Source organism: Oryza sativa, chromosome 12 (assembly GCF_034140825.1).
Source record: "Oryza sativa Japonica Group chromosome 12, ASM3414082v1".
In the NCBI taxonomy this organism is placed as follows: domain Eukaryota; kingdom Viridiplantae; phylum Streptophyta; class Magnoliopsida; order Poales; family Poaceae; genus Oryza; species Oryza sativa.
The window spans coordinates 8,262,688-8,284,590 of NC_089046.1; the positions used below are offsets into that span (position 1 = coordinate 8,262,688).

Sequence of the window (21,903 nt, forward strand, 5' to 3'; positions counted from 1 at the left end):
GCCCACGGCGCCGGCCGGTGTGAGCCCGGGTGCACCCGGTCCACCGTGGACTGTGAGGCTGCCGCGTGGGCCCCACTCCAGTGGACCCGGTCCGCGCGCCCCTCCCCCTCGGCTGATGCAATAAACCCCTTTTTAAATTAAAATTTAAATGAAGAAATTCGCAAATATTCATTTAAAGAGCATATAAACTTCAAATGGCCATAACTTGGCCATTTGAACTCGGAATTGGACCGTTCAAGTCTCTAATTTTTCCTTAAGAAGTCAAGAACCCATTTTTGTGCTTTGTTCCTACTTGTTATGTGGAGTTTGTTAGAGTAAAAGCCTTTTCTTTTCCGTTGGTCGTGTAGACGCTGCAGCTTCGGAAGATCCGCTCTTCGTGGAGGTTGAAGCCGACGTTTGGGAAAGTGAGCAAGGCAAGTCACATCATCCTTGAGCATATTGAATCCCAGTTTATAAAATTATTTTGATTTAAATTATTGCATTATCGCTTTACTTAAATTCCCGCGTTATCACTGTTTTATCTAGCCATGCCTATTTACCTTTGTTATGACCTTATTATTGTTATTGTTATTATTACCTTGTTCACCCTAGAATAAACAAAACCCCAACTAGTGGACACTCTACTCGTGGTACCACTAGTATGAATTTAGGTAGATGCTTCGCCGCTTAATTAGGTAACATTAGGTGGTTTTACAACTCTAGACTTTGGGATATTCATATCACCTGGACACTATGGAATGGTTGGATTATTGTGGAATTGGATTCACACCTCCCCCTCTATTCAAAATCCTCAAAATGGTTTTAGGTTGGGCTCGGGGTGCATGGTTTTGATAGTAGCACCTCGGCCATATAAGGACCGGTCTTCGGGCCTCTGTTGCAAAGCACTACCGTACTTCCACATGTCTAGTGGGTAAGGCTTAGTTTGTGGCTCAGTCTGGTTATAAACAAAAGTACACGGATGGAGATGGACAAAGTCGGGGGTCAATGGACATCTCTAGGACAAATGAAGGCTACACGAGCTGCGGCCCGGTAGTCGAGATGTCATGGCACAGGGCCGGTGTCCTGCTGCTAGGGGCTCAGTCCTGCCTACCTGTCCCGGGGGTTCCGGCCGTAGGTGGGGTTGGGTCGGTACTCTTGTCTATGGCTAGGATGGGTTGGAAACTATGTCACGTCTTCCGTCCGTATACCATGGTGGTATGTGGCACGTGGTTACATGTGAGGAAGATCTGTCTTGTGGGTAAAGATGTACACCTCTGATCAGAGTATAACCTATTCGAATAGCCGCGCCCTTGGTTATGGGCAAGCCGAGCAATGTATCCAAGTTAGTGTTTTAATTTTAAAACCTGCTTAACAACTAAAATGTGGAAATGGTTGGCCTGGGTTGGCTTGGGACGAGTTGGGACCCAGGGTCGGGTTGCCAGTTCGGTCTGAATCATCGTAGGCCTTGGGTTAAGGCAGGTTCGTGTGGGTTCACGGCCTTGATTAATAATCTTGTATAGCTCTAGGATCGTATTTACAAAATAGCTTTGAGCAACTAAGTGTCTTTTAATGCTGTTTACTGCAAACCCTAACCCTTTATATTATAACCCCCTTGTACTCCCTTGCATTTATTCTGCACTTATGGGTGTGTCTTGTTGAGTACGGTGGTTGTACTCAGTCTTGCTCAATTTTGCCAAACCCAGAAAAGGAGCCCCTTGATGATGAAGGCTTTGGTGTTTAGCTCGTGCCTGCAGTCAAGCGCCTGTGGTCGTCGCCCTTGTCTTCCGCTGTTTCCCGTTTGTCTTCTTGTGTGCTGGGCCTTCGCCGCCCATGTAATAATGTAACTATTTATGCTTCCGCTTGATAAACTCTGAAATGTATCAACTTTCGGTGTACCTTGCCTCCTGGAACAAGGAATAATACACGCACGTAAGGAACGCCCGTTGGGTTATTTCCGGTCGTGACACTAGTCTAAAGGGGATTCTGTTGGTTTCACCAATGATGAAATCAATGGGGTCAATATTGCCGATTGGGCCAAGAAAATAGTGGTTTTCGTGCGACCGGCTGGGAATCGCGACTAGGTTGGAAAGGTGCTGCAAATCCAAAGGAATCGGGAAGCAGAAAGCACGATGAGAAAAGAGGAAATCGATTTCATGCGAGGAAAAGGGATCTATCCGATGAGAACTTACCTCAGCGTACTCTGCCGATGGCGCGGTAGACGGGCTAGCGGAAGACGACATCACCATAGGCGGAGATCTGATCGGAAATGAAATCGCCTGGGATCGCCTTGTGTGTTGGAGAGATCGCTGGAGAGAGAGAGAACAAAGTTGGTTTTAGCGGTGAAAACGGAGGAGGACGGTGTGAAATTTTTCGAGGGTGACGGTTAGTATTTAAAGCACAACTGTAACAGTCGGAAAACGGCAAAGTGCGAAACTTGCTCGGAGTTGATATACAGCAAATCCGGAACATTACCAAATATTCCAGACTTGGGGGGCATATGTTAACGACCAAATTTGGTAATATCAGCATCGGAAAAGAGGATTAGATTGAAGTGGAGTCGAAGGCGGAGATCGATTCGAGAACAGAGCAAGAATCGGCAGGAGTCCAAATCAGCTACGATTAGGATCGGCTGGATCCGAATCGGACTGAGTAAGTTGATATAGCCGATTCTGACAATACAACTTCGTATACGATATCAGGTTGAATTAAGGTGCTTCAAGATGGTTGCCGCACTTGGATAGAGTCCTGAGAAGGCAATTGTATCTATTAATTAGGATATTTTATGTAATTTTCTTAGAGATATGTTTAGGGCAAAAGTCTGCCATAAAGACTTATTGTATCTTAGAGTTTGTTAGAGATACGAGTCATGTTTGATATGGACATAGTTTGTAATTTTTGTGTATAAATAAACCCCGAACCCCATGTAATCAATTAACACACACGTTCAATACAATTTCGGCGCATCGCCACCCTTTTGCTTTTGTTTTATTTCGACGAATTCTTGCTTTTGGGTTGAGCTGCATCGGTTTCGATCTTCAACAAGAGGTAAAACTTGTTATGATGGCTTGCATTCTCGGGATTAGTGCTTCCATCTTTATGATACTCTAATCTTGTTTATGTAATTCATCGAGTTATGATATATCTTACATAATCTCTGGCAATATCACTATCTAACCTACAATCGGCTAACATCTGTTAATAGAGGGCAGCCAATTAGGTTAGATTTTGACGTTGATTTAGATTATATAAGATCTCCACCACTCTATGAAACTTCCAGCAGCTTGATTGTCTACATATTGTTCTTCTTTTCATACTTAATGCTGCATCAGTTGAGTTTGATCTATTAAGTCGTGCTTAGAATATTAGTCTCTAGCCTGCCTTCTGGTTGCCGATTAGGGTAGAATCGGAGTTTCAGCCGATCTTATCTGGTTTAACTATATTTGCTCTATATGCTTCGTTGACATGTTAAATCTGCTCTTTATGTCAAGATATTATTGCATCTACGTATATTAAGCTTCGGTTTGGTATATTCTGCTTGTTTTAATATCTTAACATAGAGCTGTATCGGAGTATTAGCCGATACATGCTAGATCTATCTGATCGGATTTGCTGTAAACATATATAGTTCTATTATTAATATATATTTCGATCTAAGTGATTTATACTGTCTCGGCATAGGGACTGATCTATCCCAATCACTTGATTTAAATATATATCGATATAAGAATTATATATTGTTAATATGTATAGCCGATCGAATAGATTTAGTCCTTTATTATCTAGTTCCAACTGCCGATTGATTTACATATGACATCGGCTCAGAGATAAATGATATGTCATCGGCATCTAGCCGATCAGCTATCATTTATAGGTTTAACTGCGGTTTCTTTGTCTTTATTTCTTGTTGATTGCAGGATCAAATCAACTGCCACGCTAGCATACCCGAACGCGAGTTTTGGACCTGCACTGGAGTTCAGCAGATCTCCCAGGCCTCGTGTTTTACGTCAACACCCCTCTACCACCACCGCTGGTGTCGCTGAGCCGCCACCGCCCCTTCGCTCCCAGCGCCGCTGCTCCTCCGCAGCCGTCGGCCCTCCGCAGCTGCCGCCGCCGTCGCTCTTTCCTCCGCCGCAACTGCCGCCACCGTCGCCGCAGCGCTCGAGGGAGATAGAGAGAGATTAGAGAGAGAGGATAAGAAGCAGGTCAAACAAGCAACTGGGTTAAATAAGTATGGGTAAAATGGACTATTTACGCCTAAATTAACACCGTTAACTCATCCAAACGGAATATGGTCAGACCAGTGCTTCGTTTTTTAAAAGGAGGGTCAAATAAGCACATTTTAAAAAGCAGGGTTAAATTGGTAGTTACAGTTCAAAACAGGGTCAAATAAGCAATTGCCCCTTAGTTTTTTTATGTGTTCTGAAATTTTCATGAGTTCAATGACCTGTACCAGAGATATCAACTTCCTGCATTGTCATCAGCAGTGCCTATTTTCTAGCATGCAAACCAGTGATCCACAAACCCATGAAAGGTTTTCTTTTTCTCTCTTGCTTGTGTTGTTACAAAATGGCATTTTTATTTTCTTCTGCGGTAAATTTTGGCTTTATTCACTTTCGCATGTTTCATAGCTGACATCACTCATGTTATAATAAACTAGATTTTTTTTGGAACTTTGCAATACAATATAATAGCCCATCTTCATCTTACTCCCTCTGTCCTGAATTATAGGGAGCCTTAATTTTTAAGTAAAATCAAACTCGATAACTTTTGATTAATAATTACACTAACAATATCTACACCAAGTATTATATATGTTATGTCATTACATTCGTATTATAAAATACTTCCATGTAATGCTAATTGTATATTTGTTGATGATACAATATGAAATAAATTATTGGTTAACTTAAGTCATTGAAGATCGTGAAAAAAATATATAGATCTTATAATTCGGGACAAAGGGAGTACATTGCTTTGGCTAAGATAGTTTTTCTTGGAACTAAATGGTTCCTAGCAAAAAGGGAGAATCAAGAAATGGGAACCAAAGAGATCTGATTAGACAATGAAACCATTGTCATTATGCCTGTTCATGGAACTAGACGATGAGCACCGGTGGAATGAACCATCCATTAAGGTGATCGACGAAACAAGATCTTCATATATCCTCCAAATCACATTGACTTCTTGTTAACACCAAAATTTGTTACGATTATTTTGTGGAATTGGTTAATGAAAGAAACTGATTGGTAGATGGAAATTTATCCAGATTAAGCCGAGTTCAATGAGGAATCCTGAAAACTACGACAATACTGCTTTATATTTTCCTTAGTATATCTCTTAAATAGACATGATTAGTTATTTCTTTTCTTGTTAGGAAATATTATGGCTCCCATCGGATGGCCTAATCAGCCAAAGAAAAAGCTAAATTTTAAATTTTTAAAATTAATTTTGAGATTGATTTTGAGATATTTTCAACGTAGTTTTTTTTTCTGCATTGGCTTTTAAGTCACCAAGAACACATATATAAAATTTTTACCTACAAATTCATTTTTTTATTCCCTAATAAGCCGTTTTGGCTTATTTGGGAAAAAGCCAAATGATGGGGCCCTATATTGTGTCGAATCAGGACTTGTATCAACCTTAGGGTATAATTAAATATGTATACCTAGGGTTTTTGTAAGGAAATCCACGTCAATACAATTATACGTCGGTGTATTGCCAACTTTTCCCAATTAAATTAATCACTGAAATGATCTTTCAATTGTTAAAAATACTTCCAATGCTCAAATAATTCCAAGAAAAATCTTGAACATACTTGAACACTCAAAGAATTTAACAAAATTGAAACCAGCTCATTTAATGATTAATTTAATATGTGAATAATTACTGAAATATTCTTTGTATTATTAAAATTAATAATTGAGCTCTGAAACATCCAAGAAAATTCCAGAGTATAATTAATCATGGAGAATTTAATACAAATTAAATCCATCCATGCTTTATATTTAGGAAATTTTATTTCCCACATTTAACTTCACTTATAAATTAATGAACATTTAATATAAATTCTATTAAAAATTTATTAAAAAATTTATAAATCCTGAAACAAAAATCAGGCTGTGACAAATCTACCCCCCTTACAAAGAATCTCGTCCCGAGATTCGGAACGGCTAGAAAGAAAAGGGCATAGGTCAACTGCAGTCTATCTTATTCCATAACTCCGATAATTATTCTAAGGCTTTAAAGAAGACTACTGCTGCTTTGAAACTGGTGGCTGAGCTGTAACACTTGAGGACGCAACTGGCACTGCATTGGCTCCTGTGACGACAATGTTGTTGACTTGACCTTGCGGCTGCTGATGCTTCGGCTTCGGACACTTTCTTGCGAAGTGACCTGGCTCATAACAGTTGAAACATACTTGCTGCTCCCTTCCACTACTGTTATTTTCTTGAGACTGATCCTGCTGAACTGGCTCCGATAGAGTAGCTTGCTTGATGTTAACTTCATTGCTTGCATTAGTCTCTGAATTGATCTCACCACCGATGTTCAACTGTTGCGATTGTTCTTGAGATGTTAGACTTGATTCACCAACTTGGGATGGCTTGATATGCTGCCTCTGGCTACTGCCCTGTGCCTCCTGGAAAACAGTCATTCTTCTCTTACGGTTGTCCATCCTGTTCTTCTTATCTTCCAGTTGAATTGCTTTGTCAACCAGCTCATGAAAATCAGCATAGTCATGAGAGATCAACGTAACTGACAGTTCATCCTTCAGGCCTTCCAAGATCTTCTCCTGCCTTTCCTCGTCAGTACAGACATCTTCTGGAGCATAACGTGCTAGACGGTTGAACTCATAAAGAAACTTAGTCACGGTACGATCCTTTTGCTTCAATGTCCTGAACTCACGCTTCTTCAAAGCAACAACTCCTGCAGGTATGTGTGTCTTCTTCAATCCTTCGGTAAACTCTTCCCAAGTGATTGGTTGTCCTTCTGCTCTGTTCATCCGGAAGTGATCCCACCATTCTGAAGCATATCCATGCAACTGATGTGAAGCGAACACAACTTTCTCTTGATCTGTGCACTGGAGCAATTCCAACTTCTTCTCAATAGTGTGTAGCCAATCACCTGCTTCCACTAGGTTGATAGTGCTAGAAAAGGTAGGCGGCTTCACACAAAGGAAATCAGCTAACTTGTTCTGGGGCGGTGGAGCATTGTTGTTCCCTTGGTTGAGATGGTTCTGCATCTGCTGCATCATCATGTTTATTAACTGAGTCTGTTGAGCCAGAACTTGAGCAAGGGTTGGGTTCTCTTCATTGTTATTGTTTCCACTTCCACTAGCATGAGTGTTCACCATTCGTTGCAGATTTGGAGAAGATAGAAGGAGAGGGGTTACACTAAAGATAAAGACCTTAACTAGGTTATCACTGATCTGGTGTGTGTAGACCATTATATTGTTCAAGTTGATTAAACGAGCAACCTAGTACAATTACACACTCATCAATGAACTTCCTCAATGATGAGAATGCAACCATACCTACACACAAGCAAACAAAAGCGTTCTACCCTACTAACTATACTTCAAAGTCACTTTGGCGGTTTAAGTTCTAAGGTAGGATCCAAACTTCATTCCTTCTTGACAACTGGACACTTCAGATCGATCATCACCTTCATATTCCTCGATCCACTTGATAAGTAGACCACATTGGCTTCTTCAAGTTTCAACAACTAGTTTCAGAACTACTCAAGCTGAAAGAGGAAGAGGAAAGGATGATAAAGCAATTTGCAAAGAATTCTGGAGAAGGAAGAAAGGAAACATTTTCACAAAATCATGTTTTTTGAAAATTAGTCCTTAAAGTTTGACCATTTGGCTTATCCTACAGTTGAGATGGCTCTGATACTAACTTGTCACGCCCATAAATTCACTAGTAATTTCTGAACTAATTTGTGTGTCAAATCCTCGTCCAGGAATCAGACAAGGTACACAAACTGACAATTTAATATACAGATTCATCAATAATACAGCATTACATACTTACAAAAGAAAAGAGAAAATAGCAGCGGAATTACGGTCTAGCGAAGCTCCGGCAACACTCCCACAGGCAGCTCAATTGGGGTATAAGCCAAACGTCTTCTCCTTCGCAACTTTTCTTGAACTGAGGTTTGATTGTTTATTGCAAGGTGAGTACATGGAATACTCCGTAAGCCACACAGCAAATATGCAAATGCACAAGGATACCAAAGAATGGCATAATATAGGGCTCATTTACAAAAGCAGCATTTAACAAACATTCGAGAATTGTAAAATAGTAGAGTAATTAATCATCAATATTAATCAACACTGAACAGCACACCCATACTACACAGACCCAACCATACTAAACAACCATACCCGGCTGTACAGATCTATCTCCAAACCAGGAATGTATCATTCCAAACCAGGAGCTAATCAAATTATTACCAGTTATAGCATTATTTATTATGGTGAAAAGTGTGAGACTAATCACGACAGACATTGTTAGAGCCGCTCATGACCGCGGGCACGGCTATTCGAATAGTTTTACTCTAGCCAGAGGTGTACCACTGTACCCACAAGACACAGCCCCACAACATGTTACCATGCGCCTCAATACCACCACGGTACCTCGGAAAGGAGCTGTGACAGTACCCCTCGCATAATACAATCCACCACAGCACACCGTTCCTGGATCATAATCACCCCCTTATAAACAAGGCATGGACTCCCCAGCGACCCCCGTGGGCTTATCTCCACCACTTCTCAATCTGGTGCCCCGCAATGAACCATGCTATACAAAAGGTAAAGGCGTTGCGCATGCTGGCTTGTGGTTGGCACGGTTAATGTTTCACAACCGAAACTCGTGAACCAGTCCTTAATTGTCATGAGCACAACCATCAAAACCATGTGCTCACAACCCACCATTATCAAGTTTTAATGGCATATTAATTAATTAACCAATCACGATTAACCATTGTGAGCTACAATTAAATATCCATCATTAAGTAATAGTAAAACATTAGTTATCCCAATTGTGTGCTAATGTTTCTAAGCATGGCTAAGCAATTATGTCTAACATCTAGCTGAACAAATATACAAAGCTCAACTAGTAAAATTATAATAACACAAGGTATCAAGGAATAGAGTAATGAACGCAAATTGGCCATAACAAAGGAATAAGTTCACACCACCCGGTGACATTCGAAAATAAATGCACAGTTGAAATAAATAGAGACTTTAAATATAGGATCAACATGCTCAAAGGAATTGTATATTAGGATCTGTGTGGCTTGCCTTGCAATAATTGGTCTTCAATTATCTTCTTGAACTCTTACGACACACACGCGAACCTTCGAAACGACGAAAACGACAAGCTAACATGCAAAACGAGGAAAAAGACTAATAAAAACCAAATAAACAGAACATATAAAGTAAACAAACATGTAGATCATGATTGTAGATGAATTATGAGACTAGAACGACCTCATTCCGATTTTATATGAATTAGTTATGAATTTTACAAGATTTAATTCCAGTTAATCCTATTAGAGAAAAGACTATTCCAAATTAATTAAACAATATACAAATGATTTATAACTGAGATAAAAGATTAAAACAATCTCTGGAAAAAATTAGATTATATTTGGTAGTTGACATATATTAAAAATGAATAATATGCCATTGAAAAGAGAGAACGGATTTATATTGATTTTGGATGGCTGAGATTAATCTTAACCGAGAGTTGACTGAGATCCAACGGATTAGATTGAATCCATTCTAGGGTTTAGTTAGACATGGCACAGCAGAGACAACGAAGTGGCTAGGTGGCGGTGAAGTGACAGCAGAGATGCAACGACGTGGCAAAGATAATACAACCACGCGGGATCACTGGACGGCAGACACGGGAGCGACGATCACCGGTGAACTACGGAGCAGCGGCAAAAAGGGAGCACACCGGGAGAAAGAGCACGAGACGACGGTCCTTACCAACACTTACGTGATGACGGAGAGCGACGGAAGATGGCGGTGACGAGATCCGAATGGTGGCGATGTACTGGTCCACGGCAGCGACGACTTTCCGGCGATGAGCAGCGACAATGGAGGAGTGGACGGCCTTCACCTCGCAGCTGCGAACCCAAAGGAGGCGGTGACAAAACTTGGCGACAATGGGAGGTGCTGCAGGGCCTCGCTGGATATCAAAACGCGACGGTGAACTTCGGGTTGACGGCGCTGATGGAGCTCCGGTGGTGATGAGGGATGTTAGGTCCCGATCTTCCGATTGGTATTGATAAACAAAGATTTGGGTGGAGTCGTGACACAACTCGATCCGGCTTCTGAACGAACACGCTACTGAGCCCCGTAATCGCAGCACCACGTCTCCTCTGGTTATCAAAAGTGCCGAAACCCGGTTTACCTCGCCGAGAAGGCTAATCCCTGCATGCGAATTAAAGAACACAAGCAAGAACAAGATAGATTGTAACCAAATTGCATATGAATAATTAAGCACTCGAATTTGGGGTTCCACAAACCGATCTAGCGGCGAAACTGTTCTTGACAGGATAATCTAAGCAAAACCCAACTCTAAACGATGACGGCTACTGAATTAATATGATTAGGGATGTCCTAGGGTTTCCCTATGGCGCACATCCCTTGGGCTAAGCCCACGACACAATTACAAGGCCCAAAACCCAAATCAGATTCGGACTGGATGAGATATGTGGCTTGTTTTGCAGATTTCCGGCAGCTCGGTAGGAATTTTGACATGGGGACAAAACCATCTGAAAGTAGACCCATAAGCTTTCCAACAAGTACTCATAGGCCTCAAAATTCCTTCTAGATCAGAGGCTAGGTCCATTTAAAGTTGATGCTGTCAGGAGGCCTGAATCCGAAATCAAAACGTGTAGAACTTTATCTCTTTTCTTTTATGGACCAAAAGTGACGTGTTAAGATGAAAGAAAACCTTCAAAAAAAAAAGAAGACTTGCAGAAGGTCTTGGTTTGGTCCCCAATCAACTTCTTCAATCATCCATGCATTCCTTACGCTCGGTCTCTTTTCTTTCGCCCAAGCAAGTACCTCTGCAAACAAAAACACACGAAACTCATTGTGTGGCAGCGTTTGTTCAAATATATAACAAATATATCTAATGTAGAACATATGCACCTTTATTTGATTAATACATAAGGTAGTCATGGTTATATCCGAGCTAATTATGTCCTCATCAGGTGGATTTCGGCTTCGGGGAAGTGGAGGACGATCTTCTTCTCCTCCTCGTGAACCCAATGGCGGCAGTGGCGACCGAAGGCGACGACCACAGCGACGGCGCACGGCGGCTGGAGCAGCGGCCGGAGGTGGAGAGAGAAGGCGAGCGCGGGGAGAGCGTTTCCGGCGACGGCGGAAGACGGGATTTGAGGGGATAGGTAGAGGACGACTAGGGGGTCCTTTATATAGGACCGGGAGCTCGGGTCCAAGCCCATATCGACGGGAAAAACTGCGGGAATGTTAAGGATCTTCGCCGGAAAAGGAAAGATTGATCCGCGAAATTGGAAAGGATTTCCATAGAAACTTTTTGGGATTTCTTGGGAAATTGTAGAGGAGATTGAGAGGATTCCATTCCCTCAACTAATTTGGAAAAAGGAGCAACGAGGAGGCCGGATTTTGGAAGGAGGAGGCGGCGGCAACAGGACACGGGCATGGCTGGCTCGGACTCTGTCCGAGCTGGAAGATGAACAGTGTCAGGGAGGCAAAACAGACTTTTGTCTGGGCTTCTATTGCACAGCCCGATAGAAGCAGGGATGCAAACTAGACTATTGGAAGGGATAAGGCCGGCCGAATAGAAAGAAGAATGGGCCGAGGACTAAAGGTGAACTTTCCTGTTTCGGCCCAAAAAGGAAAAGGGGATTTTAATTACTTTTCCCAATTAAATTAATCACTGAAATGATCTTTCAATTGTAATTCCAAGAAAAATCTTGAATATACTTGAACACTCAAAGTATTTAACAAAATTGAAACCAGCTCATTTAATGATTAATTTAATATGTGAATAATTACTGAAATATTCTTTGTATTATTAAAATTAATAATTGAGCTCTGAAAAATCCAAGAAAATTCCAGAGTATAATTAATCATGGAGAATTTAATACAAATTAAATCCATCCATGCTTTATATTTAGGAAATTTTATTTCCCACATTTAACTTCACTTATAAATTAATGAACATTTAATATAAATTCTATTAATAATTTATTAAATAATTTATAAATCCTGAAACAAAAATTAAGCTGTGACATGTATGTATCCTGACTTAGCAGCAGCTCGATCTTCCACGGACTATCCGATAAACCAAACCAATATAGAATCAATTACCTGGAGGATGACAGCAGTAGGGAGATATGAAGTTGGAGGATGACAGCAGTAGGGAGATATAAAGTTGGAATACATGATGGGGATAGGAAGTGGCGGTGCACCGGACGGAGCAGGGAGCATAGGGCTGGAGGAGGAGAGGGGCTATGAAGCGATGGAGTAGCATTGCGGCGGAGGAGGTGGCAGCAGCACAACGAAGGAGCCACCGGGGGCGCCACGGAGGCAGCGCCAAGTGGCATGAAGGAGGAGGTAACGGGGGCGTCCAAGGGCAGGCGGTGTGATGCGGGCGGACGGTGTGATACGGAGGTGGGGGCGGTGCGGGACAGCATGAGGGGTATCTGAGCCTTTTGATCTGCACGAGGATCCTAAGGGTAATATCGGCCCTTAGATTATCCAGGACTCACCACCACTACTATGTATTTTTTACTACGTAGTAAATAAAGATAAAGATTAGATATACAAGGGATAATTGTTATTTGATGAAATTACTATCATGGCTTTGTTGGAGAGTTAAAACTTACTAAAAGGTATGGGATAAATTTGGTTACTATTTTATCATAATATCCGATAACATGAACATAATATTTTGTTAGCGCTTACCATCTATCAGGCGGATCTACAGTGTTACCACTGGTGTCAGAAGACAGCGATGACATTCGACAAAAGCTATGTTTAAATTGCTTGTCTATATATTATAACACTATATTCTAAATATAATTAGCATGCTATGATAACGATAGACACGTTAGGACTCTAGATCCACCACTACATCTATGTGACCTTCTGTATAATTTGCGTTGATGATTGCTTTGTGCATAAAAACCATCAATGATAATTATAGAGAAGGTCACGATGGTTTTGTTGTGAAATTCCTGGAGAAATCATATATGGTTTGTTGATAACGTGAAATCATGCTTGGTCTGCTGAATTTTATTGAGTTACCATATACAGATTTGCCCTTCTCTACTTCCTCTATTTTCCCCTATCTATTTGCTTTGCTCTGTTTCATCGAGCCGGTTATCCTCACTCCGCACAGTGCGCGAGTGCGTATGTCCAGGTGCAGACGTTCTTTATTAACTAGTGAAGAAACCATATTTGATCAGTCTGGCGAAAATCATAATAGTCCCGGTTACACTAAAAACCGAGACTAAAAATGGATTTTTAGTCTCGGTTGGTGGTTACAACAGGACTATTTAATTTTTAGTCCCACTATAGATCGCAACCAAAGAATAACGACGATCTAATACATTAATAAATACTAGTAATAAACAAATTGGCGATTATTTTCTCTAATTAAACACACTTTAATCTAGCTATGCATAATTAATCTTGTTCCTGATCATCGACATTCGGCATAGGTACATACTACGTGGTGATAAATCCACAAGATTGCAACCGCAAAACAGGGAGAGGAAAACGGTATAATACAAGCTACTTTCCTGCTTTTCTCTGGGCATCGCGAAACAGCTAACGATTATTTTCCTTTCGACCGGAGTGAAGAATGGGTTTTTACGGAACTGCCCGTCATGTGTAACATGGAAAGACAAATTTACCCTCCCGCTTGAGCCCACCGCCGGATCCGCATGGGGAAGGGCAGGGGAGAGCCGCTCCCGGCCTCCCGCTCGAGCCCGTCGCTCGATCCGCGCGTGGAAGGGCCGAGGGAGTTGCCGCCTTTTCCGTTGCCGGCGCCTGCATTCGCCGCAGTTGCCAGATCAGCTATCGAAGCCTCCGTCGATGCGCGGGGAAGCCCACCGTTGATAGCACCGCCTGCCGCCCGTCACGAGGCCGGCGGAGGCAGAGCCGCCTGATGCCACCGGTCGAGCCCTCCACCTGCCACCAGCAGTGCCCCTTGCCTGCCGCTTGCCACGCTGCCCACTACCGGCCGCGCCGCCCACCGCTGGCTGCAAGAGGAGAGTGAGATAGGAGAGCTGCGCAGAGGAGAGAAGAGTGAGAAGAAGAGGTGAGAGAGTGAGAAAGGAGAGGAGAGGGTCTCGCCCTGAAAAAACCATTTATGCAGTAGGGTAGGAAACTAATTCGTCATTGGATTGTTTATACTACCAATAAATTATACCGTAAAAATTCAATATAAAAGACCATCATCCAGCAAAGCACGTTCATCGGACCATACACTCCATATACAACGTGACCCACTTAATTTATGCTCCCATTCTTCCGATATTTTTTTTCAGTTCTAACATAACTACAACGTTCTTTGATATGTGAAAATATTTAGTACCTGGTATATTGAAATCAATGAAGCGGCGATTTTTTATTGGTTGCGCCCGATGATCTTTTATTTTGCGTTTTTATTTGGAATGCGCGGCATCAGGCTGATCCTGGGAGGTGCAACAGTCTGTACCGGTGGTGTTACCAACCAGGATTAAAAAATTTTTTTTCTTTTCCTTTTATCCGGTTGGTCTTTTTTCTTTTTCATTGTTCTTTTACTCTTTGCATATCGCCCAAATCATCATAGATCGAATGAATAAAATAAAAAAAAGCCCAAATCATCACAAATCAAATGAATAAAATCAACATCAAAGCATCAATATTCTTTGCATTTATTCACATCTACAATATCTCCAGGACAACAAGCATTCATCATAGACAACAGAGAAAAAAAAAGTTCACATCTACAACATCGTCAGCATTCATCACAGAGAACAGAGAAGAGAAGAAAAAAAAACATGTTGTCCGTCGGCCGCCGCCTCCCAACCGGCGCCGGCCGCGGCCTCCCGCCCGGCGCCGGCCGCCCCCGACGCAGCCGCCGCGGCCCTCCCGCCTGCCAGCTAGGTCAAAGATAAGGGGAGGGGAGGAGTGGAGAAGGAGAAGAAGGAGAAAACTAAATGAGAAGTGCATCTGGAGGAGGAGTTGAGAAGGAGGAGAGGAAGAAAAGAAGAGATGGATGGGGAGGAGTGGAGGAGGAGAACAGATAAGGGAGCTGGGCGCCTCTGATTTTTTTTGTTCTTTATTTTTTTTGAGAATTGATCGACACGCTTGCTCTGTTTGATTTTTGTTGATCTACGCGCTAGGGAGGAGATAGAAAAAATACCGCTACCCTTTTTAACTGCGACTAAAAATTTTTTTAGCCCTGGTTTTTTTAAGCAACCGAGACTATTATGGTTTTTGGACAACCCATTAAAGATGGTTTCTCCAGTAGTGATTATTCATTTTTGTTTGATGCAAATCAACACTAAAGGAAAATTCCATATCATAATCATCATAACACAACCATTAATGTGTGTCTACTAAACCAAAACACCGGATACAAGTCTAGCTGACTCAACAGGTGCCAGGCTTTTTCCAAATTGACGAAAGCTTCAAATATAATATGACCAAATAATAGAATTTTCACAGTAGTTGAGGGATTTATTATTCTAGCTCGGATTTTCTTCAAATAAAATATAACCAAAAAAAAATGATGCCACATCATAAATAGTGAACCGTGGGTCGGACCTAGGTATAAAACTTGAGTTTCTTTTTGTGAGTCGAGGGACAAATAACATATAGTTTTGTAATTGGATCACTAAGTGGACTAACGACGCCATAGTCTATAGTTCCATTTTTCATGTTTTTAGGTGTGTTTTTAGGAGAGGTGCCGTGAGGACGCAGCTTTCATAATAAGCCACTTCTTTCTTATGTGTTTCAATTCTCTTGAAATAAGATTGATAGAACCGTAACTCTAGAAGGTGAGCTCCGTCCGCATCGCTCCCACCTCAGGGGCGACTAGGATGCGAAACAACCACCACCGCCTCTGCCTCACCACCGTCCGAGTCGCCATCGGAAAATTCAGATGGTGAGGTAGAGGAGGAGGCGACAGTGCTAGGGAAGCGACCAATGATGGATAGTGGGAGGCAGGTCGTGCCTTGGGAGGAACCACCAAATCTTGTGCTCATTTGGCCAGTTCTGGCACCCCGGCGACTGGATCTGGCCTCTTATGTAATTTATACAAGTGGGTATTCATTTAAATTGGTTATAAAAGTATAGAGGTATCTTGATATACAGTAGTATCGCTATCGCTACTATTTACATAAAACAATAAAAATGATAATATAGTTTCGACCATTTAATTTCATCCCTAGGAGAGAAACACCTAGAGTCGTGATGCACGGGATTGGAAGAAACGATCAAATGTACACAGATAGATGCACAATTGCGTGACAGTCCATTGTATTCACACGTGGTCCACTGTATTCACACGTGGACCACTGTATTCACACTTTTTGATCGATAAGCAGCACTAGCAACCAAATTGGATGCCGCATGGCGCCACGTTAGTTGTGAGATGCATGCATGCATGGGATTGAAAACGATCAAATTAATATGTACAGTACTGATACATGCAGCATGTACTCTTTCCGAGTGATTAATTCACACATTAATTTGTCTCATCGATCAGCAGCTCTAGCCACATGTTTTCTATTAAGAATCCATGCATATATCCATCTATAAATATACCTCATGCATGCCAGCTTCTTCTACTACTCGCAGCGCATCACTCACAGCTACATCCACAAGTACTAAACCAATCTCTGCCAGCAGTAGCTCTCAGCTATGGCTGATCCCAGCAAGCTGCAAATCACACCCTGTGGCATGCTTGTTCAGGGCAACCAGATCAACTTCACCAAACTCTACCTGCACCACACGCCGGCTGGTCCAGAACAAAACCAGTCGGCGGTCACAAGCAATGACAAAAAAACCGGGTTGGGTTGCATTGTCGTTAACAACTGGTCAGTATATGACGGAATCGGCAGCGACGCCAAGCTTGTTGCCTATGCAAAAGGCCTCCACGTTTTTGCGGGTGCCTGGCACAACTCCTTCAGCCTAGTGTTCGAGGATGAAAGGTACATATAAATTAGTAGTAAAATTCACTATTATATTTTCTAATAAAACTATCGCAAAACTAAATGTTTTGCACCATGTTAAGTATAAGATTACAACATTTATGACTTTAACATAACAAATTGGTATGAACTTAAGCCATAAAATCTATAGTCTTGTGATAACTCTAATATTAAATCTATATATTTTTTTTACAAGTCATGTGTTAAAACTATAATTTTGCATTGTGATGGGACGCCTTAAATATGTAGTTTTGCAATAATTTGAGCAAAGTAACTGTAGTTTTCTTATTTACATGTGCTACAGGCTTAAGGGGTCCACGCTTCAGGTGATGGGGCTAATTGTCGAAGAAGGTGATTGGGCTATTGTTGGGGGCACAGGACAGTTTGCTATGGCAACTGGTGTTATCTTGAAGAAAATGCAAGAACAAAAACAATACGGAAACATAATAGAGCTCACTATCCATGGGTTTTGTCCTCTCTTAAAAGGGTCACAGGTAAAAACAATATTAATCTATATTTAGCTTTGTTGTATGTTATGAAGCACTTGAGATACTATATCATAATCGAATGTACGATGTACATCCTATCTATGCAGTGCCCTGTCACCAAGATTGGGCCATGGGGTTCATCTCATGAAGGGACAGTTCAAGACATCACTGAGTCTCCAAAGCGTCTCGAAAGCATCACATTATACCACGGCTGGTCTGTTGACTCAATCTCGTTTACTTACCTTGACCATGCCGGAGAGAAGCACAAGGCAGGTCCATGGGGTGGTCCTGGCGGGGATCCCATAATGGTTAGTGAACTTCCACTGCAAATTTTATTTAACCAACAAGAAAATAGTATAATATATATATTCGGTTGTAAAATACTTACAACAGTTGTCCTTTTCCTTTGTATGTAGATTGAATTTGGCAGTTCAGAGTTTCTCAAGGAAGTTTCTGGAACGTTTGGCCCATATGAGGGCAGCACCGTTATAACATCTATTAATTTTATCACCAATAAGCAAACATATGGCCCATTTGGACGACAGGAGGGAACCCCTTTCAGTGTCCCAGCGCAGAATAACTCCAGTATAGTGGGTTTCTTTGGGCGCAGTGGGAAATACATAAATGCAGTTGGTGTCTACGTGCAGCCGATCTAACTTGTCAAAATAAGTATTCCGTGTTTGAGTTTCACGTGTGTTTTCTGCAGTAAACAAATAAGATGGGGGTCCTCCCTATCATTCCTGTTGTGATGAGTGATGCTTGGTCGCTGGAGTCCTTCTGAATTTACAGTCGTGTCCTATCAGTTGTTTCTGTCTGTAGTGTGTTGCATGCATCAATAAAGATCTTCATTGAAGGTTGGTTGTGTGAATCAAGTTGTCACTGAATGAGTGTATCGATCATCTGAGCTGAAATATTTGCAGTACCATTTAAAGGTTGGTTTTATATTATTGTTGAGGAGTATAACATGCTGAAAATTCCTGATAATAAAAATCACTAAAATTTCTAACTTTTTAAAACTTTTGTATCATGCTGGTTGTTATGATTGCTATTGCTTGCCAAATCATGAATTGTCACAACAAGGAATTATATTAAAGATATACACCTGAGAAATAATTACAATTTACATGATACGATATCTCTTGATAATCCTATAAATACTTGTGCACATGATAACAAACCAAAGAAAGTACGAGTCAATTATTAATTTCTATAATATAAATTACAAATTGAATGTTAAATACATGGACCATGTTGACAAGTGTCATGACATCTTAGCAACCTTGAAATAGTCGCCACTACCACGACCCTATATAATTAAATAGATATTTACAACTTTCATCAAGTGTCTCATGGCATGAAATTCATTGATATGAAATGAACGGGCATGTAAAGTAATGGAGAAACACAACATCACTATGCCTACTTAGAATATTTTAATAAACTCCTAAGATATATCAACGCCCCCAAATTATCTAGGCTAATTTTAGGATTGAACCAGATTTAAATAATGCAATAAAAAAATATTTGCACCATCACAACTTTCGGGTCAAATCTATATTTTTGGACGCTAACTATTAATTATGGTTGCCTAGCAAATTTACAGATTCAATACTCTTCTTTTTCCTATTTAAAATCCTCTCAAAACCCAAAAACTAATGCCGACACTATTTATGCGGAAAATGAGGAGAGAACTCAGACTTTAGGCGGATCCTTAAGAGGCCCTCTTGCGAAAATATATTTTCTTTTACGGCCCCTTTAAGAGGTTCGCCTGCAAAAATAAGCTTATATTGTAGCTCTTGAGGAGCCGCACGGGAAGATGGAGGATGATTTTTTTCAGACACGACCAGATACATTCCGTCTGCAATCTAAAGAGGGTTTCGTACTGAAAAATCATTTATATAGTAGTGCAGGAAACTAATGCACCATTACATTATTTATACTACCAGTAAATTATAACGTAAAAGTTCAATATAAAAGGCCATCATCCAGCAAACCATGTTCTTCGGACCATAACTCCATATACAACGTGATCCACTTAATTTATGCTCCCATTCTTCTGACACTTTTTTACAGTCCTAACATAACTGCAACGTTCTTTCCTATGTGAAAATATTTAGTACCTGGTATATTGAAATCAACGAAGCGGCGATTTTTTTTATTGGTTGCGCCCGATGATCTTTTATTTTGTGTTTTTATTTGGAATGCGCGGCATCAGGCTGATCCTGGAAGGTGCAACAGTCTGTACCGGTAGAATGATGGACCGGTTGATGAAATGGTGCACTTCATGGAGATCAAGTAAAGTCCCAGATAGGTCATCTGTCCTCAAGATCAAGGTGCAGTGTTATCGGACCAGTACATCAAGGTGATGAACTGGTGCTGGGTCTCTAGGTTGTCCAAAAATGATGGTACTTCATGTCTGTAGCACTTTCAGAACGTGTAGAACTTTCAGAGGACAATCTTCCAATAGAACCGTTTAAACATGGGCGACGAAGCATTCCAATTTTTTGTTTGCACGCTTTATTATTTCCATGCCCCTAAAGCGTCATACAATTTTTTTTATAAACCTTTGCAGTAGTACTTAATTCATTTGTTGATGCCAGATAATGTACGCCAGAAACCAATTGGCTTATGCAACTACACCAAAAATAGCTGAAGCATTCTAATAGTACTGCATGTCTCAAACATAAAATAGTTCACTATGGCGAGGAACCACAGCTCGGATTGAAACTGAACATTGCTATAGTATGACATACCCTGGTGGTAACCTAACAAAATTATAGAATAGTGAAGTTGTGACCCTTCTTCCGACCATTGTGTTGATTGTTTGGAAAGATACATTTCTCATAACATTACACTATAGATAAAATTGTTTACTATTTAATCTCGAGATGCCACTGTCATTCAGTTTGTTAATCAACAACATGATTCATTTTTTTTATGCAAATCAACAATAAAGGAAAATTCCATATCATAATAATCATATCACACCCAATGTGTGACTACTAAACCAAAACACTGGATACAAGTCTAGCTGACTCAACAGGTGCCAGGCTTTTTCCAAATTAACGAAAGCTTCAAATATAATATAACCAAATAATAGAATTTGCACAGTTGTTCAGCGATTTATTATTCTAGCTGGGATTTTCTTCAAATAAAATATAACCAAAAAATTGATGCCACATCATAAATAGTGAACCGTGGTTCGGACCTAGGTATAAAACTTGAGTTTCTTTTTGTGAGTCGAGGGACAAATGGCATATAGTTTTGTAATTGGATCACTAAGTGGACCAACATCTATAGTTCCTTTTTTGTGTTTTTACATGTGTTTTTAGGAGAGGTGCCGTGAGGACCCAGCTTTCATAATAAGCCACTTCTTTCTTATGTGTTTGAATTCTCTTAAAATAAGATTGATAGAACCGCAACTCTGGAAGGTGAGCTCCTATCCGCATCGTTCCCACCTTAGGGGCGGCCCGGATTGCGAAACAACCACCACCACCTCTGCCTCGCTACTGCCCGAGCAGCCATCGGAAAATCTAGATGGTAAGGTAGAGGAGGAGGTGATAGTGCTGGGGTACCGACCAATGATGGACAGTGGGAGGTAAGTCGTGCCATGGGAGGAGCCACTAAATCTTGTGCCCATTTGGCCAGATCTAGCACCTCGGCAATTGGATCTGGCCTCTCTAGCGACTCTCGGTGATGGCAGTAGCGAGGCCACATGAGGCGTAGAGGAGGTAGTGTGGTACGAATCCGGATAGGCCATGCCCATGGCGGCGGTGTGTGTGTGCAGTGGATGCCCACAGGTGGTGGCACAGCCGGTGGCAATTGCAGGGACTCGACTCATGAGGCAGCTGGGTTGATGACGTGAGGGGATGAACGGCGGAGCATCGAGGTGCTGCGGAGGGAAGAGACCTTGGAGGTGGTGCATTGCCATGGAGCGAGCAGCGCGGAGCGTGACCATGAAGGCTTGGCGGCGCGCCACCGTGGAGACAATGCAGCGTGCAACCGGTTTGGTGTGGTGGGGAGCTGCTACGCCCTTCCTCGGGCGGCAACACAACGGAGGATGCTCGAGGGTGGCTGGCGATGATGACCCCTGAGGCAGGCAGAGGTTGGCTGGCGAGGGGCATCGGAGCAGCAGTGTCTGTTGACGACAGTTAAATACCAAATTTACACCGTTAATGCATGTATAAATCTAAAAATATAAAACATACAACATAGTGGTAGGTTT

General features: G+C 41.5%; 2 protein-coding genes across 2 annotated transcripts; one reads left to right on the top strand and one right to left on the bottom strand.

Annotated features, from left to right (window-relative positions):
- Positions 1 to 6,229: 6,229 nt before the first annotated feature.
- On the bottom strand, positions 6,230 to 7,234 carry LOC136354515 (uncharacterized). The gene has a single exon (XM_066306024.1). It carries the CDS (start codon positions 7,232 to 7,234, stop codon positions 6,230 to 6,232), a length of 1,005 nt encoding a protein of 334 aa, XP_066162121.1.
- A 9,560-nt stretch (positions 7,235 to 16,794) lies between these two features.
- On the top strand, positions 16,795 to 18,546 carry LOC4351887 (PYK10-binding protein 1). The gene is made up of 4 exons (XM_015763269.3): positions 16,795 to 17,190; positions 17,495 to 17,684; positions 17,786 to 17,986; positions 18,095 to 18,546. The coding sequence occupies exons 1-4, from the start codon at positions 16,901 to 16,903 to the stop codon at positions 18,332 to 18,334; spliced, it is 921 nt and encodes a 306-aa protein (XP_015618755.1). The 5' UTR covers positions 16,795 to 16,900; the 3' UTR covers positions 18,335 to 18,546.
- The last annotated feature ends 3,357 nt before the right edge of the window (positions 18,547 to 21,903 follow it).